Below are 25435 nucleotides of genomic sequence, written 5' to 3'. Positions count from 1 at the left end.
TACACTATATTTATCTTACCACAAATTACAATATCTGAAGGGAAAATAAAGCCTTGACATGTCATTAGAAGACTCGAATTGGGTCTTTAAATAAATAAAAAAATCCTACACCCTTTGTTAATAACAATAGGAGTTGTGACAGTGGCAACAATTTGTTTAACAGATACAAAACATACATCATTTTCATCTACATAAAATAATGTATTGTCCCCACAAGAATTTTTCAAAACCATGACTTTGATTTCATTGTTTTGTACATAACTTTGGATAATTCCCAGGAACTGGCGAATTTTTGTGGCGTTCTTTTTCTTCTTGTCACTGCTAAAACGAACTAGGACAAAACTTCCGAGTGGAAGAGAGTTTTTGGTCCCTAGATTATCATCTTCATCCGATGATGAATAGACATCTTCATATCGGAGGTTTTTCTTTTAGCAGATTTGTCAGTCTCTGCAGGTAGAAAAAGTATAGTACCTTTATTGGGGTTTCTGGAAGAATGGCCAGATGTTTTGCTTTCTGGTTTGTCTTGCATTACATTACTGGTAGCTGCAGATGTTTCAAGTTGAAAACCTTTGCCCAAGTGGAAGTGAGAGCATTCATTTTTGCATTCAAAACAACTTAAAACTTCTGAAATGCAGAACTAGAAAAGCCGAATTGAACATAACCTGATGCACTTTCAATGTGCCGGCGAAACACTTAACATTTCCTGCATGTTTGGCTAGATCTTCCATTGCAATAATGTCTGTGTTGAATTTCAAAAATCTTCACACCTGGATAATGCTGTTTCAGTACATTTGCAAGGCACTTAAAATTTTCAACATCTTTGCCTTGCGCAACTATGCGGTCAGCAGTTTGTTTCAACGTTCCCCCAATACCATCAGTGGCACCTTTACCGTGCCCTGACTCGGTGTAGTTCCAAGTAAAAACTGAAATTTTGGGAAATATATGACTTAGTTTTTTTGATATTATGCAGAACATTTATTCCTATACTGTGTAACAACTCCCATCACTCTGTATGTGTATATTTGTCAAGTTTATATTTTGTTGGAATGCCCACTCGAAAACAGGCTTAAGATGAGCCCAAACCGAAAATGCATCATGTCTCAATGACTTGCTAATGAACAAAATGGATGTGCCTTGACACAGGAAGAAAGTTTGCCTTCAACTTCAGCCTGAAACACTTGAGGATCACTACTATTTTTTTGTTTAAGATAAAGTACACCAGTGTGAAGGGTAATTTGTTCCCTTCCCCCACCAAAATGAACAGCCTGTATTTCTTCACTGAATTTTCAATTATAGTTCTCACTAAAGTCTATATGAATAAATGTAGAACTTTCATCCAACCGATTTTTTGCTGCCTTTAGAGTCTTGTACTGGTGTGCAATATTTCCTATATGGAGAAGGTATCTATGAAAGATAGTTTCCAGCTCAGTTACCAATCATTTTACATCAAGAATAAATTCTTCTTTTAATGGTTTACGTACCTTCTTTTTTTGGCCTTTAACCTCTATCCATTGCACTTTTACCATCCACTTTTTTACTTTGACTTCTTGCTCAGGATCTATGATTTCATAGTAAATAGTCTTGCTCTTGCAAGCATTGCATTTTCTCTGAAGACAAACTAAATTGTCTTTGCAACAACAAAGCTCTCTTGCCAAGTCCGATGGTTTCTTGTGTACATTGGACATCATTCCCTCACAACACTCATCATTCCCTCATAGTGAGGGAATGATGGTGAGGGAATGATGAAATTGTAGTTAACTGTTCCTCAAACACAGCAGGTTGAACTAGTTAAACTTTTTGTTACAGTTTGGGGAAATACCTACTTATTGTTATGTAATACTATTGAAACTAAAATTTTTACTTTACTTACAGCTGATTAATGATTTGTGAGGGAATGATGTGTAGAAAAAATATTCATGAAATTTCAAAACTTATTAAATATATAAAAAATTAATAATCATCATTGAGCCTGCAACTATCACAGCTTCACATCAACAACTAAAATAGCTATCTACTGACTCACTAGCAATAGCCTTCATAGGCATCTACTGGCCAGAAAATTAGTTAACATAGAGATGTGAGGGAATGATACCCAAACATGGGGACATAATTTAATTTTTTTTATTTTTAAGATGATAGGTAGGAAAAATTAAATGTACACATTTTCTAAAACATTTAATTATTTGGATTAACCCTAATAATTATGAAATCTCATTGCTCATAACTTTCAAAAATAAATTGTGTCACAACATGTTAACTGTGGTTGGGGAACAGTGAGGGAATGATATTTCCAGGCTAAACAATTTTTTTAAATATATATTTTTTAAATTATCTGACATTTTAAGTTTACTGTCTTTTAAAACAATTTATAGTATAGTATTAAAAAAATTGTCACGTTTATTGGACAATATTTTATTTAAGAAATGAGGCTGGGATATGAAATTTTCCCTATTGCGTGGAATGACCCATATATATATATATATTTTTTTTTTTTAATTTAAAACTAAGTGTTTACAGCGTTCAGGTTTCTCAGCTATAGTGGCATTCGTGCTCACCTGAGTTATAAACATGAGGATTGTATTTCCACGTAGTTATTTGAAGTAATAATTCATGGATTGCATCTGTAAAAAAAATTATGAACTCGTAAGTCATGAACAGTGTGAAGACAACTTGCAGATATCTGCCTTTCTTCAATTGGAGCTGAATTGGAATTTTTTTTTTTAAAGAACTTTACTACATTGTTAAAAAAAATCTTCATCTTAAATTTACGAAGAATGCTGGTCACAAATTATCCAGGGATCTTCGTAACTTTACGGGTACGGTAGGTACAAAGTCAAGTGACTTTGAACATGAATACAAGAAAATAATTTTGGTATACTAGCAAAATATTCGAAAACTTCTTAAGACTTGTGCAAAAACACTCTTATTTCTACTACCAGTGTGTTTATCTAAAAACAGAACTCGGAAGTCGGAATACGGCCTAGTTTCTGCGAAGATTCACTTGAAATGACGAAGAACTCTAAGTTTGGTTGAAAAATCCTTAAATCAACTGTAATTTCTAAGGGTGTACTTGTTCAACAGAGTGGGGTGGATAGGTGGTAATGCAGACAGGACTCGCGTTCCGGGGGACTCGGGGTGGGAAAGTCTGGCGCAGTCATCCTGACCCCGAATCCTCATGGTTTCCCCAACTCTCCACACCACAGACCATGGACGATTGCTTCCTCTATCCCTGGAGTGTGTATTGAGTCCTACCTAGGCATACATACGGTGTGCAGAACTTCAGGAAAAACGACGCGAATTCAAAACTAGTAGAAATATCTCAGTGGGGTCTGTTTACAAAAAGCATTTAAGAATTCGCTGAGGGCTGATAATTAATTTTTTTTTTCAGATATGTTTTTAAACTGCATTTTTTAGAAGAGTTAAAATGAATAAAATGCGTGTTTTCAAAGTAATTTTTAGGCATAAAACAACTAGTACAGATTCCTGAACGCACTTAAGGGACTTTATTAAACATTTATCTTCATTTCTCCACCATATAATGTTACGGTCACCGCTCAAATTTCATAGTTGTCCTGTGACGACGAGAAGACTGCGCGCCAGTTCAGAGCCTTGCTCTAGAAATACCAGCGAGCTTCGCGCTTATCATGCCGCCTCACTGACACAGATACAATCCTGACTAGGCGGGGCCCGTAAGGCCGGTTTACACGCAACGAATTACTCTACGTTTTATTGTATTGGATAAATCATACCTGGTAAGACGGAGCTTGTGGACGGCAAAACGTACGTCTTACCGAAACGGAAAGAAAACCACAGACAAATCGAAGAACTGAACGATGATGCAATGTTTTTTTCCAGAACTGATAAAACATGTGGCGAGATAGCCTCTCTCATGCAAGTGCCTTCTTTTTTTTTATGTGCGGCGTTACCAACTCTAATAATTGACTATACACACTGCAATCCATCCGTATATATTTGCGCCAGTCTTCGGGTTTGCCACGCAGTTGTTTCAATAACTTTATGTGCGAATATTGGCTTCGTTTGAAAAGCCATTCTCTTGACCATCGTATACCTGCTTTTTATCCTGTTGCAGTTGCACGAGGCAAGCGGTCTACCACAACAGAGCTTTCCTCCATTATGGATATCCTTAAACTGGTCGGTGGAGATTGACTCTTGCGTGGATAACGGAAGCAAAGTTGGAACGTGAAGACACCCCACAAAATGAAAGTTTTCACCCTTCGTTTTGCATGACCTACAAGACGTACGTACAATAACGCCTATTTGAGTCTCTAATGACCTCGCTGTCCACAACAAGTAAAGCGCAAATTAGATAACTGTATAGCTAGTTACGGTCCAAATTTCAATTAAATTTTTTACAGCTTAAATTAAATCAGAATCCATTTGATTGTTTTTTTTCCCACGAGGATGTAACAAATTAATCTTGACAAGAAGACCGACAGAAATTCTGAAGAAAAAAAAATGTAGGCCATGTTCTGATCTCTGGGCCACTTATTATTACCAAATCTACATCTGTTTTGATAATATATATTACACGTACAACATGCAGGATATCCTCACAAATCTGGGGGGGGGGGGGGGGGGGGGGGGAACATTTCCATAACCAAAAATTTTAAATTTGCCTAACTTTAAAAAAACAAAACATTTACCTATTTTTCAATGTTAGGAAGCCTCTTATATCCCAATAGCTGGTTTAGTTCTCTCTCAACTTTCTTAATTTTCATATTTAACTTTGTATTTGTCAAAATTAAATGCATAAATTTCTAAATACCAACAAAAAAAACAGAAAGAATGTTATTATACGTTTATTCTGTACAGAACATTAAACATGATTTATAAAAGTCATTAAGGGGCCCGCCTCGTCAGGGGTGTATGTGTGTTAGTGAGGCGGGATGATAAGCGCGACGCTCGCTGGTGCTTCTAGCGCGGTATAGCCTCTAAGCGCAAGTCTCTGAACTGGCGCGCAGTCTTCTCGTCGGCACAGGATAACTGTGAAGTTTGAGCAGTGTCCGTATCATTACATAGCCTAGAAATGAAGATAAAGGTGTTATGCAAGCCCCTTAAGTGCTTTCAAGAATCTGTACTGATTGATTTATGCCTAAAAATTACTCTGAAAACACGCTTTTTAGGCATTTTAACGCTTCTAAAAATACAGTTTAAAAACTTAATCCGAAATTAAAAGTACTTTTCGATCCTCAGCGAACTCTTAAATGCTATTCGTAAATAGGCCCCACTCGGATATCTTGAGTAGTTTTGAAATCGCTTTGTTTTTCCTGAAGCTCTGCACACCGTATGTGTGCCCAGGTAGGCGGGCCCCTTATCGAAGTCACTACTGTTGTCTAAACTTACTGGAAACAAGCTAAAGGAACTCCCCCTGAAATGACACCCGTGGGAATAGCTTGGCCGACTCCTCGGGGACGTGAACACAGGAGGAGCAGCCGGGGAGTGGAAGGGAGTGGCGGGGAGTGGCGGCGCAGCAGACAAAGGCCAGGCGCACGGGACAATCAGGCCCGGCCCTGCCTGGCTAATATTGGCCTCCGACGTCCTGCGCATCCTCCGGGCGGGGCGCCTCCCTCCGCCCCTGGGGCGGCACCCCGCGCGGCTCCTCCGAGGTCCCTCCGCCTCAAGCACCTCCGAGTCTGTCCGCCAACTGGAGCGGACAACGATACAGGGAACAAGTGGGTCCACGGTGTGGTCTACATCATAGTCGGCATCATTCTGTACGGCTAGAAACAATAAATAAATGCCGTGTTAAGAAATATGTTACAAAATAATGTATTAAAATGTAGGAAATACTGGCGCATAAGATTATTTATACATTAACCATATAAATAAAAAAAAAAGTAAACGTTCGTTCTCTCAAAATCTTAAATCTACGAAAGTTCTTCGCCGATTGCTTTAACATTTTGACACAACGTTGCATTCGAATACGCGCTTTTTTTTATAAAGGTGCCTATGTCACGCCTTTGACAGGCAAAAAGATAGTATATATATATATATATATATATATATATATATGAATGTTTGTGAGTTTGTCTTCTGTTTTGTAAAGATATAGATAGGAAGATAGAAATAGAGAGAGGTATAGAGAGAGATGGAGATATACAGATATATAGATATATCAATAATATCAATAATAGAGATAGAAAGCTATATATATTTATATATATAGAGAAATATTTTGAGATTTACAGAGGAACATATATAGAGAGATGGAGATGCTTTGTATGTGTACCTACTCGTGCTTAAAACAAATTACAAAAAATTGAAAGAGGCATAGAAACTCATGCCGGGCATTAGCTAGTTGTACATACAAAAATGAATGTTTGTTTGTTTGTTTGTCCCTCATGCGTTCCTGAACCATTCATCCCATTGCGATGAAACTTTGCACACTTGACCTTTGAAACACGAGGAAGATCACTGTCTAGGTGAGATTTCGATAAAACCAATCCTTAAAGCAGAATTTAGTCATTCTTGATGATGTTTCGCCATTTCATTGTTAAGGCATCGTTCATCCGATCTCTGTGAAATTTTGCACACTTTTTCCTTTGAAAAAGGGGGAAGGTTACTGTCTAGATAACATAACTACGCTAGGTGGCCGCACGATTCGTATCGGATAATTACCAGTAAATATGTTATGGCAGTTCCTCCTTTTTATGGTGCGAATAATAATGGTGGCGATAGAGTCGTATCCATCGATGTATTAGTCTACGGCTAGGGAGTGGGTGTCTGTTCTGAAGATAAAGTTAACTGGTTAGCACAGTTGTTTATGCTAATACCCACGAACATTTCTGAATTAGTGCAACCATTCTACAATAGGAGGCGCGAGAATCGTTTCAACAAATGTGTTTATTTCATATAATTTAGAGGCAGTTCGTATGTTTTCATTGTATTAGTGTGCTTGCATGAATTGAATTAAATATAAAAGAGATAGAGAGATAAAGATAACACAGAGATAGCGAGAGATAAAGATGGATTGGGGAGACAAATAGGCATAGAGAATGATAGATAAGGACATATATAGGCATATAGAGGAGATAGAGGGAGATGTAAATATAGAGAAAAATAGATACATTTAAAGATGAAGAAAGATAGAGATAGATAGAGGTACACATATAGAGATATAAGATAGAGATGCTTTGTATATATGTGCCTACTTAAAACAAATTGAGTTAATTAAGGAAGATATCTGCAAACACAGTAACTATACAGAAAACACTGCTGGTTTGCACCGTTGTGACTTGAGGCAAAATAAATTAATACTCCATTTGATTACCCTGTTAAGTTTTGGCTTGGATTTTCCTTAAATGCCTGTGCGAGTGGGCGTTCAGTCTCTTGTTAAGGGTTGGTTCGTTCAGTGCCAGACATGATAAAGAATATGTAAAATTAAGATGACCACAAAATATTCACGCAGCATTTTCGAACGAAAGGAAAAAGTGCGATGATTACACTAGACACTACGCGCAAATTTATAAAAATTTAATTTATACCAGTGTGCCGTTTTCACCGTAACTGTACGGAGTCATTAGAAAAAGTAATTATAATAGCTGAACATTAAAAAAATATTAATGAAAATCGATAGTGTGCTAGTATCACCAAAAATACCCACTAATTAAAAAAAGGATTCAAATATGGACTGCAGGCAAGAACAAGAACACAGCGTAAAGCAGCCGTAGGTGTGTCTACGCCGCGACACACGTAGCCTATATAAAGAAGTGATAACGACGAACAGGTTAGAACACGCCGTAAATATTAATAAGGCAGAAGCATGACTCAGACGTTGTCTATGTGCCAGTGTATACGAGTGATTTTCAACGAGCAAACTATTCTACGAACAAAAAGGCTTTCCATGAAGTACCGTTGACGAAGTAATCCAGGGTTCGTACGCCGCCTCAATAGTATTAGAAATTCCTTAATTTATTTTTAATTAAATAAAGTCCCTTAAAAGTACTTATATTTTATTAAGTATCCTTAAAATCTCATTAATAAAGACTGATAGCGTACAAGTAATGCATAAATGCGTGTTTTTTAATGTTCTTTTGTTTCTGACATGGCAGCAAAAAACACTTTCGCAATGCAATTGACGAATTTAGGGCCAAGTGATTAAATTTCATGTACAAAAAACTTTTAAATCCTTTTTTTTTTGTATTTTATTTTTCACCTTTAAACTGAAAAGACGAGTTTTACTGACTCACTTTAAACTTATGAAGTAAATGTAATCAGTGGTCAAAGTAGAATCTAGAGCTACCAATTTCAGATAACACTATGCTTGGGTTAGATGTGTGTTCCAGAGATAATTCTGGACAATAGGAGCTTACCTGTAAGAATAGAACCAACGAAATTAATATTTGTGCTTTGACTATTTAGCATAGTTATTTTATTGGGGGAATTGTGGTAGGTATTATAAATTGTTTTTTACCTCTTGATAGTGGCGAAGGCGATGAAGTAAAGTTTTCCTTAAAAACTCCTTGATTTGTGATTGCACAAGAGGGTAAGAAAGACGGACAGGTACCAAAACTGCAGTTCAGGTAAATCGGGAAATGAATCGGCCATAATATCCAAGGATCCATTTCAAAAGTTTGCCTGAATTGGATCGCAGAAAACCGAAATCGAGATGACTGGACTAGAAAACGAACCCATGCAAGGCCAATTTTTACACTTGCGCTAACTCACTAGGTTGTTAAGGGGGCGATTGATATAGGAACCGAAAGTCCCATTTAAGCAGTAACAATTTTTTATCGTTTTATGTTGGAAATGTGCCTTCATTAAAGCAAAGATTATATATGTTAAAAATTAGTTTCCAATTACTTCACAGGGGAAACTATTTGTAGAAGCCAGTCACTATTAACTTAAGGCATTCCAAAAAATGTACATGTACTATGCTTTATCGAAGCCAAATTTGAGAAATTAAAATATATAAACCAAGTACATGAATAAGTACATAATATGTACATACGCATGTTTGCTTCAAAGTAATAGTGTCGATTACATTCACTATTTAAAGAATACTGGTGTAATAATAATATTAAATTACCCATTATTTTTCTAGTTAATTTGATATTTCATTACCTCGATACGATAGTAACAAGAAATAATTGGTGGATTAGTGTGTTGTTCAGTGATTTAACTCCTGCAACGGGTTTCGGAATTATGTAGGCTCTACGGATAGTTCATACAGATTGTATACTCTAGTTTGAGAGATAAATCGGCGCAAAATCAATAATAGGCCTACACAAATAGAATCACCTGAAACTGAGGAAAATCGACTGTTACATTAGTTACAGATATCGAAATTCAAAATATTGTTACAAGCGCAAGCAGGGCGGCGACGCGCGGCGGGTTCGGTGCTGGCTGGCGGCCCCGCACGGCCACTGACGTCATGCGCCAGCCACAGACGTAAGACATGCAACGCGTGCCTGCCCGGATTACAAGGGTCACCGCTACCCCCCCCCCCTTGTCGCGGCGCCGAACAGTCCGTGGGAATTACGCGGGCCATCACGCGAGCTGCCGAAGCCCTTCTCGACGCTTCGGGCGTCGGGTCGGCGCGGGACGACGTGACTGGCCCCAGCCGCGCTCGTCACTTCTAGAAGTAGCGCCAGGGTCTATATAAGCCTGGACGCCGGCCTCCACGACAGTGGCTCGGCGAAGGGAAGAGCGACGGCGGCGACGGAGTGCAACGACAGAGTCCCGCGACGGAGGACCACGAGGGGTGCTGCGGCGAAGAGTTGCGCGAGGGGTGCGGCCCAGCGAGGTGTGCGGTGTGTAAGGACTAGAGATACTGAGTGCGAGTAATTGATTTGTAGGCATTTTAAGTCAGATTATGTATTAGTGTAGTAAATATTAGGAGTCGATAAAACGGTGCAATAAAAAAATAACAATTGGGCTATACCTATACGAACGCAGTTCTTCCCACTTAAAATCGTAACATTTTGGTGTTAGAAGTGGGATATCCCCAATTAAATAATTTACAAATAATTAATAGTGATTTAAAAAACATATAAATAAGAATTTGTATTTTCGGTATTAAAATTAAGTGTTAGGAACTGTAGTTAGTTTTGAGTATAGTAGTTTAAAAATTAGTGTTTTTAGTAGTGGGTTAAGTTAGACCATGGGGGAAATTACAGTGTAGTCAAAGACAGTAGTGCTAGGCTTGTAGTGCATGTTGACAAGGAAGATGGCCGCCCACGAACTAAAAATGTAATGGCTTTCTTGGCCGAAATGAATAATAAAATAGAGTAGGGCCAAGAAGAGATGAAGAATATTCCATGCAGCGAAACTATATTGCAATTATTTTTAACTTAAAGAATCCAACATTGAATGTCTTAATGAATTTCATAATATGCCTAGTAAGGTAATCACGAAATTATTTTTAATCTTCAAACACAATTATCATTCCTTGCAATAATACGTGGTCGTATAAATTTTTTTGGACAATGGTTTTTAAGGTAATATTAAGATAGTTATAAATAAATTCCAACGAATTTGATACTAAAAAGGTAATTTTTTTATTTTAACTCATGTTTTTAAGGTAATAGTTAATTTCATCAAAAATTGTTCCAGCCAAAGATTTTAGATAAAGTTTAGGCGTTTTAAAATAAATTATAATGAAAATGAAAGTAGATGTATTTTAAAAAGTAATTTTTTTTTCTGCACTTGTTATTTGCACCCCGTGGTTTGTATTATCAAAAATGGTTTCACATTAAGGTTTTAAGTAAAAATTATAAAATCTATAAACAATTTTAACGGATTTTATAAAGTACCTACAAAAGGAGTTATGATTTTTTTTATAATACTCCTCATTTTTTCAACACCTTGCAGCAATAGTTTCAGACAAAAGTTTTAGATAAAATGATAAGATTAATACACAATTTTTACGAAATCTATGTTGTGATGTTACGATTTATTTTTGTCCACCAACCCTTGTAGTTATGGTTGGTCGTATCAAAAACATATTCAGACAAAATTTGAAGGCAAGATGCGAAAAAAATAATTAGTTGTAATATTCCAATTAATTCAATCAATTTCTTTATGGTAATTATTTATTAACATGAAACTTAGTCAGTTAAAATATCACGCACCCGTGAGAATCTAACATACTATAGTTATTTAACTTTGCCAAACGATTCTGTCGCGCTGACGTCAAACGTGTCGCAATACTGCGAGATGTTCTTTGAACGTGTCGGGCTAACACGTTGTTTTGTAAACTACGAGACAGCGTGTAGGCGCCGCTCGCGCGGGGGAGGTGCACAGGCAGGTGGCTGTGTTTGACTTGCAGCCGGGCGCGCTGTGTCCACACGGCGCAAGTGCGCTGTTCGGCGCAGCGAGGTCAATTAGGCAGGAGCGACTCCGAGAGCACTAACGGCAGTCAGCCACACATTCAGTACGCGAAACTCCCGCCAAGCAACAACCATACCATTAGCTCCACGTCGTTTTCAAAAATAACATATTTCCGTGTTTTTAATTTCTTTTTTTATAAATTAATGTTATTATATGAAAATGATTAATACCCAGATAAATATATGTACAAGACTACTTTTTTCAACAACAACAAAACATTTTGATAGCACATCCCACATTTTACTTGAAACAAAAAACAATTAGCCAATTATGCGTGTTTCAAGTGAATGTCAGAAGATGTAGGTAAAATATTAACTTTTATTATTCATTTAGTCAGAATAAATTATTATTAACTGCATACTAAACTATCTCATAAAATGATATTGAATGTTAAAAATAAAATAAGTGGCTTTAGTTACTTAAGCTAAAATTGTTTTATTTCACTGACTGATCGGCATTTCGGTCTTAACGTGTTTTTGGGGGATTATAGGGAGCACTGACAAACATTTCGGTTTTATTGCAAATTCTCATTAAGAAAATCACATACCAAACATTTAATTCATTTTTATTTTTTTAAGCGTATATAATCTATTGAAGGCTTGTTGCTGCCTGGTAGCGAGGACTACATCTGCGTAGACCTCCAAGAGTGATGGTAGTGGATCTTCACATAAATGCACCACCTCAGCCGGGTTTGAATCCTGAATGTGGATTACAGAAGACGAGCAAGCATCTAGTCATCACTCTACCCACGGCGGCATCCCTCTCAGTAACAGCATTCTATTCGATCTCACGGGAAACAAGTTTCACACACCCTATCCAGTCCACTGTATATAAACATACGGTGTGTGCATTTCTTGTGCGTATAGAGCTGTTTAACAAATAGCCTAAAGTACATAATCCTGGATGTTAAAATACACTCGATATAGGTTTTCATTTGAATACGTAATTTTTGACACTTGTACAACATACATAAAAGTAATATCGTTAATAAGATCGTGATGTCACAGTACCCACTAATAATCACGTAACTGTACACATTTTATGTATCTTTTCTGAGCATCCAAAGCCACAATCTCAGCATACATGATCGACAAATGTACTCGCATAAGGCTTGAAATGATAGTGCTGCTCACTGTGGCATAATGTGAGCTTTAAACCAATATAACGCAAACAATTCCATGTTAGGTTGCTTATTCACGTAATTATTTTGTTTCATTGTATTTCTACGGATGTTTCACTACATGAGCATTTCATATTACTTATTGCTTCTATTTTGTTTTCGTACATACAACCCACACTTTATCTTCTATTTGTAAAAATTAACTTTAATATGCATCGCAACTCACATTAAGTTTTTTTTATAGAAATTCTATAAATGGGTAATGTATACAGCTTTACTTTTACAGTTCCATTTTATAACTGACTTGGCTGGCGAACAATGTTTACATCTGCGGCAAGCGGACACGACGTGACCCACAAACAATCTGTGTGTTTGCTTCCGGGGGACTCAATAAAAACAATTTTTATTCCCGTTGGGAAAGAATAAGTTGAAACAGATTTGACGCAGAATGAGGTAAGAATTATGTTACGTGATCTTGTGATAAAAAGCGATAGATGAAATACTGATAACAGAACAATGTGTCATGCATGATCTTCGCCATAATAATGTACATGAGTTGGCATCGAGCCATCACTTAAATAAGCGTACTGCCTGTACCTACGACCTATTACCAAGACTGTCTTTTAAAATAACAATCGACCAGCCAGTTTTGGTGCCTATTTATTTTTGTAATGTGTTTTGGCCATATAGTGACATGGATTCCAGCCAACCTCTACATTCATTAATATTTTTATTTAACGATATATTCTTAGTGGAACAGTTTGTTTATAAAGGGACTAAATAAAAATCATGCATAACATGCTTCTTACGACTGTGTCCTAGGTGTTCGATATAGCGATAATATAAAAGGCGTAACTCACACAGAGCAAAGACCCTACTATAACAAGGTAGACTTAAAACATGCTACAGCTGAACGCTTATGTGAAAACGTAAGGCGAGGAACAGTGGCTCATAATGTCAATTAAATTAAATGTAAATAAAAATGCATGTATTTGTTTACTTTAGGTATTCCAACAGACCCGCGCCTTGTTTCTAAAAAAATAATGCAAATGTGTAATTTGAAGGTAATCAATTTAATATCTACAAGTGTTAAAGTGTGGTTCATAAACTAAGGCTGTTTCAGAATACTTGCTCAAATGACCATTTAAGCTAAAGGGTTGTTGAAAAGTTAATTTTAGAGGATGTTGATCTTCGGAATAATTGTAAGGTCCCTCACAGAATCACAGATGCAGCCTTTCGTAAAAAGGACGAACCTCTTGCGTCCTTCCATGCATCCTAGTGGTCTTTGAGGAGTTTGTGGCGCTATATTAAAGTGGACATGAAACGATAATCTGTCGCTTAGCCAGCCAAATACCGTTTACAACCTTTTATGTTCATCTTTTACTATCTGCAAGTCATTGGGATTGCCTAATATTCGAGCATTAAGAAATGACAACGTAAGAGTTATTTGTTTGTTGACGCCAGGGGCGTAGCCAGGGATGGGGGGGGGGGGGGGTTGGGGTTCAACCCCTCCCCCCCTTAGCACCAAATCTTTAATTAATTCTTATTCATCACTTAAACAAATTTCATATGAAATTAATAAAAATTTTACCATTACAATATTTAAATTGAAGTACCGAAAACTGCTAAAATAGCACTATTTTACACCTTAAAATCCAAATTTTTCCGGGGGAGGACCCCTGGACCCCCGCTTTAATACGGGAGGGGGGGGGGGGGGCACATGCTTTTAACACCCCCCATACACAAATCCTGACTACGCCACTGGTTGACGCGCCAGGTCTTGTAGCCGTCGAAATATTCGGTGTACTTCGACGCTGGTTCCTCGCTGAATGCATCCACGCTATTCGGGAATGACGCGGCGACGGGTGCGCATGCACGGCGGGCGGGCGGGCGGGCGGGCGGGCGGGCGGTCTACTCACAGGCGGGCGGGGCTCCGTTCTTCAGGGCGCAGCGGTAGGGGTGGTAGGTGCCGGGAGACACCTTGCCGTACATGCTGCGGTCCATGGCGAGAGAGGAGGCGCGCAACGACACGCACAACACACTTCACGCACCACTCGGCAGCGCGCGCGGCACCGCACTGGGGCTCCCCTCTCTCGCGTGGCCCGCGCCCGCACCACGTGACCTTGTGACGTCGGCACCACGTGCTCGGGGCTCCTCGCCGGCCGTGCGACACTCAACCTTTATCTCTGTCCCGTCCCATTCACCAAACAGCGTCTCACGCAAGTGGGAACATGTCGGACGTTGCCGTCAGCCGGTGTTTTTCTTCGGATAACTCCCAACAATGCATTATTTCAATGCCCCATCTCAAACTGTTCAACCTCGTATCCATGACCTCCACCCCAATTATTCCATTCCCCGCAAGTGTCTACAAATATCTGGTGAACAAATCTCAAAAGCTTTTTCACGGACCTTACATGCCAATTCAGACACGACTTTATATTTATTTATTCATCGCCAAATTCAACTCTTGCATTGAAATATTGTTTATATTGAATGGTTCTTCGGCCCTCGCAATGAATACATGATTAAATATTAGGTTAACACTACATACTAGCACAATACAGTTAAACAAACAAAAAGTACATAAATTTGGCATTGCTCTTAATTCAACTGGTTTTTCAGTAGCAAAGGACATACATTTTACATTGAACGAGACAAATGAAATATGTTTTAGCTCTCTCAGCAGATCATTCCATATTTTACATGCCATGTAGGCGACAGTGTGTTTGTAAACCTATGTATGAATTTTGGGTAGCTGAAACTAGGTCCTAATTCTCGTGTTGTAATGACGAACGGAACTTATCGTTTACATATTGTGGAATATTTTTGTATATTATTTTAGGCCAAACTAAACACAATACAAAATAGATAAACTGTTCCCAGAAACGTGCATATATATGTATTTTGGAAAGCGGAAACATTTTCAGAGATAATATCTACACAATTTAAGTGGAGAATTTCAAAATATCTATATTTAATGTGCTACTAAAAATTGAAGCAGGGCGTCAAAAAAAAACTTCAAGTTAGGAAAAGGTTGCTGGAAATAAAATTTCGTGACTTCCAGCACCATTACGGTTTATTTAGGGACTATTTCGTGATCTTTAAAAGATTTGTGCAATGGGAGTGCATGACTCTGCCTGAGGACGGGAGCAGATAGCAGTTCCCGAAACGTCGCTTGTTTCTGTTTAGGTAAAACTATTGTATTTGTTTGTTTTTTCGTTTTGTCATGTTTTTTGTCTCGCTTCAACTGTTGTGCTGAATTATTTTGGGTTTCAATATTTTTGTGTTGTCATCATTTGTGGGGATTTTTTCGTTCTCTTAGTACATTTTTCTTTGTTTTTTCTTTGTTTGCTGACCATATTCCTGTTTCGGAATATTTTGTGGTGTTCATATCCTTGTTGACAACAGCAATTGTTTGCTTAATTTTGTGTGTTTTTTGTATCTTTTTTTGAGTATTTTTATTTTTATTTTTATTTATTTATTTTATTTATTAGTTTTTCTTCAACAGAAAAAGTTCTTAGCAATGGCGTATGTCCAAAAACTTACATCAAGACTATTTCGTGACTTTCGTAAACTGCAGACAACCTGATCGAACATATTTTAAGAAGCTCAGCTGCATGTAGTGGAGGAAAAAGGATCGAAAACTCTTGGTCATATAGTAAACATAAAGTGTGTCCAGTATTATCACTGTGACATGTGCTGCTCGAATATGATTGGCCCATCATCTTTTCTTGAAATTCATAAATTAATTTTGACACTTTAAAAATATACTATTAAAGACAAACTTCAAGCGATGAATGTTAATGTTGTGACTCACACATACAATCGACTATGAGTATGTATATAAGTAAAGCCCAGGTGTGAGGGACTTCAGTTCTCCCGTGGCTTTGGAAGTGTGTTAATAACCTGGTTTGACTATACTGACACATAAGTTCAGACTATTCTTGAGAAATCGATGGCATACATACCATCAGCTGCAGCGAAAGTGAAATCGACTGACGTTATGCCATCATCAAACTGAGTCTACTGTGGTAATGCCATCAACCTGAATACACGCGAATGTGTGATGGGGGGTTGTAAATAAAAGGCACGTCAAGGTTTGCAAAGGACTGGATTTAATACACCAGGACCTAATTGTAAATTATGTGGCAAGGTCTTTACATACTGTTCAATGCAAACCGTTATGGAATACATCATTGTCATTTTAACGCTTTAGAAAACTCTGTTATGTAAATATGTAGTGAAACAATCTGTCGTCCTGATCATCTCTTAGAGCTTGCCAACATATGCGAAGCTACAAACTGAAAAGTTATTGGGTACACAGTGTCACCTGACTTGTTTTCAGTGTGAATCTCAGTTCGCCTGATAGTTATTCTAAAACGTAATCTTCGATGACAGCAGCAGCATCATCAACTACGAAGACCTCAATGGCATCCATACTAGTAGTATATAATAGCCGGAACTAGATCTGGCGCCGGCGCGTGGTGCCGGTGCCGGTGTCCACCATCTTGGATTTGTGACGTCACGGCGGCAAAAATTCCTCAAAAATGCCTCAAAATGACTCAAAATTTCCCGTTTTAAGAAAAAATTTCCCGTTTCCGAGGGAAAAATTCCCGTTTCGAGGGAAAATTTCCCGTTTTATTCCTCAAAAATCCCAACGGCTAGAAATGTCCTGATAGAGGCTTAAGCATCCTTAACTCAAGCCTCAGTTAAGCCTCTATCAGGATGTGACCTTGACCTTTGACCTTGACCCCGGCGGCCATCTTGGATCCGCCATTTTGGATGACGTCATTTCGTTTTCTAGAAAATTCCGGCATTGTGTTATCCGCCATATTGGACGATGACGTCACCGTTGCAATTTTCGTTACGGCCGCCATCTTTAACTTTTTTATTTATTATCCGATTTCAATGAAAAAATTTTTAAAATTTATTAAAAAATCCATTTAATAAAATTTTAATAAAAAATATTTAAAAAATATACTTTTACGACACGGAGTTCGGAGTCCTCGGTTCGAACCCGGTGAGGCCAAAAAAAATTAAAAATGGCGACCGATCCTCCTCCCGTGGTGACTTTTGGCAGACTGACTCCCACCACTTTTCTTAAAGCATATATATCGTCACCTAGTATGACGTCATGTCCGCCATCTTGTCTTCGATGCTGGAAGCCATCATCATCATTGTATCGTCGACGAGAGTGCGCTGACACCATGTTAGTTTAGTTCGTATCCGCTAGAGTGCAGTAATAATTTATTACTGTGACACCCGCCATCTTGAAATATGGCCGCCATCTTGAAAATCCGTAATTATTTAGCTAGAAATTCGGGAAAAATTCCAAAATTCATTAAATAAATCACTCATTAACTTACATATTGATTCGATCCGCTCCAGTCCTTGGTTCGATCCCTGAATGATGCAAAACATTTAATTTTATATAAAAAATAATAATTTCAATAAACCATGTTCAAAATTCTTAAAGAGACTTTAAATCCTCTACTACCATCATCCTATCAGACACCAAGACCACCATATTGGAAATTCGTAATTGTAATGCTAGAGATTCGGGAAAAAGTTCAAAATTCATTAAATAAATTTGTAATCTATATACTGATTGATTAGATCGACTAAGGTCCTTGACACGATCCCTGGCCGATACAAAACAACTTTAATTTTAAAAAAGTACCAGAAAAGTGTAAGGTTCGAGAAATAAAACACCTCAAAGTCTTTTACAAACATAATATTTATTACACAATTTCTATCCTACTACAGAATCACTTGCGAAAGCCAACAACAATCTTATAAACATTTAGCCCTGCATAGACGTGCAACGACTACTTCTTAGCTCCAAATGGCTCCCAAAGCTCCAACAGCCTCCAAATGCTTAACACAGCTCCAAATGGCTCCAAATGCTCCAACAGCTCCAAAAAAAGGCTCCAAATGCTCCAATAGCCTCCAAATGCTTAACACAGCTCCAAATGGCTCCAAATGCTCCAAACGGCCTCCAAATGCTTGACAGCCTCCAAATGCTTAACACAGCTCTAAATGGCTCCAAATGCTCCAAACGGCCTCCAAATGCTTGACAGCTCCAAATGTCTCCAGCAGCTCCAAATGCTCCAACAGCTCCAAAAAAAAGGCTCCAAATGCTCCAACAGCCTCCAAATGCTTAACACAGCTCCAAATGGCTCCAAATGCTTGACAGCTCCAAATGCATAACACAGCTCCAAATGCATAACACAGCTCCAAATGGCTCCAAATGCTCCAAACGGCCTCCAAATGCTTGACAGCTCCAAATGTCTCCAGCAGCTCCAAATGCTCCAACAGCTCTAAAAAAAGGCTCCAAAAGCTCCAACAGCCTCCAAATGCTTAACACAGTTCCAAATGGCTCCAAATGCTCCAAACGGCCTCCAAATGCTTGACAGCTCCAAATGTTTCCAGCAGCTCCAAATGCTCCAAATGCTTGACAGCTCCAAATGCTTCAAAAGGCTCCAAATGCTCCAAACGGCCTCCAAATGGCTCCAACAGCTCCAACAGCCTCCAAATGCTTGACAGCTCCAAATGTTTCCAGCAGCTCCAAATGCTCCAAATGGCTCCAACAGCCTCCAAATGCTTAACACAGCTCTAAATGGCTCCAACAGCTCCAAAAGACTCCAAATGCTTCAAAAGGCTCCAATTGCTCCAAGAGCTCCATCTTCAATTGGTTCCAACTGATTCCTATTACTTTTATCGAACTTGGCATGATTACTAACATGTCTTTATCAGTATACATTTTGACTGGCAGTGGTAACGTTTTTTTACACCTTTAAGTTATAAGTTTTATTTAGAAATCACATTTCGATAAATGATAGCTTCCATCTGGAAAGAAAATATATTAATTTATCTTCAAGTTTATACACATACATTTAATTTAATCCATTATTGTATGTAGCCAGCTTCCCTCAGTTCTTTGAGTATGAAGGATATTTCTTTAATGTTCGAATAGTTTCCTGCACAAAGCGATCCATGTAGTAGTCGTAGCCTGTTAACCAATATGTTAGGATCTTCCCATGAGGTATAATCAATCTCTTCTGCTGCCTTCATCATCCTTGCATGTTTATAATAAATATTATCTCTGGTGTTTATCGTTTTAACACCAACCACAAGGTCACTTTCGTCATCTTGCCAGTGATTATCACAAGCTTGATCAGGATAATTTATTTTATTACGCCGTTTCCATCGTTTTGGTCTCAAACCACCATCACAGTCTTCGCTCTTGCATGCTTTTGGTGCTTCAGTACAGTACTCAATCATGTCAGCCTCAGATGTGTCACCACAATCTTCAATCATGTCAGCACCACAAACTTGATCAGGATAATTTATTTTATTACGTCGTTTCCATCGTTTTGGTCTCAGACTGCCATCACAGTCTTCGATCTTGCCTGCTTTAGGTGTTTCAGTACAGTACTCAATCATGTCAGCCTCAGATGTGTCACCACAATCTTCAATCATGCCAGCCTCAGATGATTCATCAAAGTCTTCGACCTTGTAAGCTTCAGGTGGTTCTCCATCTTTCACATTTTCATGGAGACGACTAGATATTGGAGTAAATATATTTTCATTTCTAATGTGGTTACAACTTCCTTCGTTTGTTTTAAATTTTAAATTATTATCTTGATCTAGATCAGTAATTTTAGCATTAGCTTTTTCGCCTTCGTTCCTCTTCCGCGATGTTGTAGCCCAGTCTTCGTTATCTTTATTCATCTTAATTGTACAGGTCTTGTAATGTCTATCCAAGTAATATCTTCTACCAAAGGATTTCTGACACTGACTGCAATGAAATGGTTTTTGACAAGGACCCAAATTACACTCGCTTCTCTCATGTCGTTTAGCATTCTTTCTCAAGGTAAACACCTTGCTACAGTATCTACAGTGATGACGTTTTGATACAGCAACAAATCCCGTTTCAGGATTCATATTAGTTATTGAGACTAATGCCAGATGCAAACTAAGAGTTTTAAATTAGATATATTACTTAAATAGAATTTTTTAATTATTTCATCAGCGAGAATTAATTTATCTCATTCAAAGGTACTTGTTGCAAGTAGTTCTGCTTTTCAACAACAGATGTCGCCACATGTTACTTGCAGGTAAATAATATTTAGTTCTTTTATGCGGGATGCGGGATGCTCACTAACGATCGCAAAAGAAGGATGGCTTCGCTAGACTCCAAGGAGAAGGAAGTTCGTCCATCCTGTTAGTGCTTCTTAGATTTCTCAGAGATTATTTGACTGAGTAATGATATTTTTTTTAAATTTCCACCTGATAAAAATATTACAAGTGCTGATTTATTGGCAGAATTTCAATAATTAAATGCGACCTTGAATAAAAAATGACATGACTCATTAAGTAAAAAATTCTTCATGCAGAGATCAATTCCTCATCAGTAACCAGAAGCACTCGGAGAAAACCATCAGATGTCTAGTCAGGAATAATCAGAAGCACCCAGAGAAAACCATCAAAATATTGTCAAGAATAATCAGGAGCACACGGAGAAAACTACCATAATATTGTCAAGAATAAACGGGAGCACACGGAGAAATCCACCATAATATTGACAAGAATAATCAGGAGCACACGGAGAAAACCACCGCAAGTTTTCTTTGATATCATAAAATTTCAGGAAAAAAATAATACTAAAAATAAAAATAAATTAATAAAAAATTAAAAAAATAAAATAAAAAAAATACATAAATATATTCTGCTAGCTTGTGAACTTCTCATTGTTGAACAAAGATAGAGTTCTAGTACAAGCCAGAATTTTATGTATTTTTTTTATTTTATTTTTTTTTAATTTTTTATTATTTTTTTTTATTTTTAGTATTATTTTTTTCCTGATATTTTATGATATCAAAGAAAACTTGCGGTGGTTTTCTCCGTGTGCTCCTGATTATTCTTGTCAATATTATGGTGGATTTCTCCGTGTGCTCCCGTTTATTCTTGACAATATTATGGTAGTTTTCTCCGTGTGCTCCTGATTATTCTTGACAATATTTTGATGGTTTTCTCTGGGTGCTTCTGATTATTCCTGACTAGACATCTGATGGTTTTCTCCGAGTGCTTCTGGTTACTGATGAGGAATTGATCTCTGCATGAAGAATTTTTTACTTAATGAGTCATGTCATTTTTTATTCAAGGTCGCATTTAATTATTGAAATTCTGCCAATAAATCAGCACTTGTAATATTTTTATCAGGTGGAAATTTAAAAAAAATATCATTACTCAGTCAAATAATCTCTGAGAAATCTAAGAAGCACTAACAGGATGGACGAACTTCCTTCTCCTTGGAGTCTAGCGAAGCCATCCTTCTTTTACGATCGTTAGTGAGCATCCCGCATCCCGCATAAAAGAACTAAATATTATTTACCTGCAAGTAACATGTGGCGACATCTGTTGTTGAAAAGCAGAACTACTTGCAACAAGTACCTTTGAATGAGATAAATTAATTCTCGCTGATGAAATAATTAAAAAATTCTATTTAAGTAATATATCTAATTTAAAACTCTTAGTTTGCATCTGGCATTAGTCTCAATAACTAATATGAATCCTGAAACGGGATTTGTTGCTGTATCAAAACGTCATCACTGTAGATACTGTAGCAAGGTGTTTACCTTGAGAAAGAATGCTAAACGACATGAGAGAAGCGAGTGTAATTTGGGTCCTTGTCAAAAACCATTTCATTGCAGTCAGTGTCAGAAATCCTTTGGTAGAAGATATTACTTGGATAGACATTACAAGACCTGTACAATTAAGATGAATAAAGATAACGAAGACTGGGCTACAACATCGCGGAAGAGGAACGAAGGCGAAAAAGCTAATGCTAAAATTACTGATCTAGATCAAGATAATAATTTAAAATTTAAAACAAACGAAGGAAGTTGTAACCACATTAGAAATGAAAATATATTTACTCCAATATCTAGTCGTCTCCATGAAAATGTGAAAGATGGAGAACCACCTGAAGATTACAAGGTCGAAGACTTTGATGAATCATCTGAGGCTGGCATGATTGAAGATTGTGGTGACACATCTCAGGCTGACATGATTGAGTACTGTACTGAAACACCTAAAGCAGGCAAGATCGAAGACTGTGATGGCAGTCTGAGACCAAAACGATGGAAACGACGTAATAAAATAAATTATCCTGATCAAGTTTGTGGTGCTGACATGATTGAAGATTGTGGTGACACATCTGAGGCTGACATGATTGAGTACTGTACTGAAGCACCAAAAGCATGCAAGAGCGAAGACTGTGATGGTGGTTTGAGACCAAAACGATGGAAACGGCGTAATAAAATAAATTATCCTGATCAAGCTTGTGATAATCACTGGCAAGATGACGAAAGTGACCTTGTGGTTGGTGTTAAAACGATAAACACCAGAGATAATATTTATTATAAACATGCAAGGATGATGAAGGCAGCAGAAGAGATTGATTATACCTCATGGGAAGATCCTAACATATTGGTTAACAGGCTACGACTACTACATGGATCGCTTTGTGCAGGAAACTATTCGAACATTAAAGAAATATCCTTCATACTCAAAGAACTGAGGGAAGCTGGCTACATACAATAATGGATTAAATTAAATGTATGTGTATAAACTTGAAGATAAATTAATATATTTTCTTTCCAGATGGAAGCTATCATTTATCGAAATGTGATTTCTAAATAAAACTTATAACTTAAAGGTGTAAAAAAACGTTACCACTGCCAGTCAAAATGTATACTGATAAAGACATGTTAGTAATCATGCCAAGTTCGATAAAAGTAATAGGAATCAGTTGGAACCAATTGAAGATGGAGCTCTTGGAGCAATTGGAGCCTTTTGAAGCATTTGGAGTCTTTTGGAGCTGTTGGAGCCATTTAGAGCTGTGTTAAGCATTTGGAGGCTGTTGGAGCCATTTGGAGCATTTGGAGCTGCTGGAAACATTTGGAGCTGTCAAGCATTTGGAGGCTGTTGGAGCTGTTGGAGCCATTTGGAGGCCGTTTGGAGCATTTGGAGCCTTTTGAAGCATTTGGAGCTGTCAAGCATTTGGAGCATTTGGAGCTGCTGGAAACATTTGGAGCTGTCAAGCATTTGGAGGCCGTTTGGAGCATTTGGAGCCATTTGGAACTGTGTTAAGCATTTGGAGGCTGTTGGAGCTTTTGGAGCCTTTTTTTAGAGCTGTTGGAGCATTTGGAGCTGCTGGAGACATTTGGAGCTGTCAAGCATTTGGAGGCCGTTTGGAGCATTTGGAGCCATTTGGAGCTGTGTTATGCATTTGGAGCTGTCAAGCATTTGGAGCCATTTGGAGCTGTGTTAAGCATTTGGAGGCTGTTGGAGCATTTTGAGCCTTTTTTTGGAGCTGTTGGAGCATTTGGAGCTGCTGGAGACATTTGGAGCTGTCAAGCATTTGGAGGCCGTTTGGAGCATTTGGAGCCATTTAGAGCTGTGTTAAGCATTTGGAGGCTGTCAAGCATTTGGAGGCCGTTTGGAGCATTTAGAGCCATTTGGAATTGTGTTAAGCATTTGGAGGCTATTGGAGCATTTGGAGCCTTTTTTTGGAGCTGTTGGAGCATTTGGAGCCATTTGGAGCTGTGTTAAGCATTTGGAGGCTGTTGGAGCTTTGGGAGCCATTTGGAGCTAAGAAGTAGTCGTTGCACGTCTATGCAGGGCTAAATGTTTATAAGATTGTTGTTGGCTTTCGCAAGTGATTCTGTAGTAGGATAGAAATTGTGTAATAAATATTATGTTTGTAAAAGACTTTGAGGTGTTTTATTTCTCGAACCTTACACTTTTCTGGTACTTTTTTAAAATTAAAGTTGTTTTGTATCGGCCAGGGATCGTGTCAAGGACCTTAGTCGATCTAATCAATCAGTATATAGATTACAAATTTATTTAATGAATTTTGAACTTTTTCCCGAATCTCTAGCATTACAATTACGAATTTCCAATATGGTGGTCTTGGTGTCTGATAGGATGATGGTAGTAGAGGATTTAAAGTCTCTTTAAGAATTTTGAACATGGTTTATTGAAATTATTATTTTTTATATAAAATTAAATGTTTTGCATCATTCAGGGATCGAACCAAGGACTGGAGCGGATCGAATCAATATGTAAGTTAATGAGTGATTTATTTAATGAATTTTGGAATTTTTCCCGAATTTCTAGCTAAATAATTACGGATTTTCAAGATGGCGGCCATATTTCAAGATGGCGGGTGTCACAGTAATAAATTATTACTGCACTCTAGCGGATACGAACTAAACTAACATGGTGTCAGCGCACTCTCGTCGACGATACAATGATGATGATGGCTTCCAGCATCGAAGACAAGATGGCGGACATGACGTCATACTAGGTGACGATATATATGCTTTAAGAAAAGTGGTGGGAGTCAGTCTGCCAAAAGTCACCACGGGAGGAGGATCGGTCGCCATTTTTAATTTTTTTTGGCCTCACCGGGTTCGAACCGAGGACTCCGAACTCCGTGTCGTAAAAGTATATTTTTTAAATATTTTTTATTAAAATTTTATTAAATGGATTTTTTAATAAATTTTAAAAATTTTTTCATTGAAATCGGATAATAAATAAAAAAGTTAAAGATGGCGGCCGTAACGAAAATTGCAACGGTGACGTCATCGTCCAATATGGCGGATAACACAATGCCGGAATTTTCTAGAAAACGAAATGACGTCATCCAAAATGGCGGATCCAAGATGGCCGCCGGGGTCAAGGTCAAAGGTCAAGGTCACATCCTGATAGAGGCTTAACTGAGGCTTGAGTTAAGGATGCTTAAGCCTCTATCAGGACATTTCTAGCCGTTGGGATTTTTGAGGAATAAAACGGGAAATTTTCCCTCGAAACGGGAATTTTTCCCTCGGAAACGGGAAATTTTTTCTTAAAACGGGAAATTTTGAGTCATTTTGAGGCATTTTTGAGGAATTT

The 25435-nt window shown here is 37.8% G+C and overlaps 1 protein-coding gene across 2 annotated transcripts in view; it reads right to left on the bottom strand.

The window, feature by feature from the left end:
• LOC134534093 (paxillin-like) overlaps nt 1-25435 on the bottom strand; it is a 243802-nt gene that overhangs the window by 206429 nt on the left and 11938 nt on the right. The window contains exon 1 of one of the 2 annotated variants that reach the window (XM_063372150.1): nt 14392-14515. The exons of the other annotated variant lie outside the window; for it this stretch is intronic. Within the exon in view, the coding sequence (XP_063228220.1) occupies nt 14392-14476 (85 nt within the window). The 5' untranslated portion in view covers nt 14477-14515. Of the gene's footprint in view, nt 1-14391; nt 14516-25435 lie in introns of those variants that run through there. 2 annotated transcript variants of the gene reach the window in all.

Source organism: Bacillus rossius, chromosome 1 (genome assembly GCF_032445375.1).
Source record: "Bacillus rossius redtenbacheri isolate Brsri chromosome 1, Brsri_v3, whole genome shotgun sequence".
NCBI lineage: Eukaryota > Metazoa > Arthropoda > Insecta > Phasmatodea > Bacillidae > Bacillus > Bacillus rossius.
The sequence above is the reverse complement of the archived record's forward strand: the minus strand, read 5'-3'. Positions and strand labels throughout refer to the sequence as shown.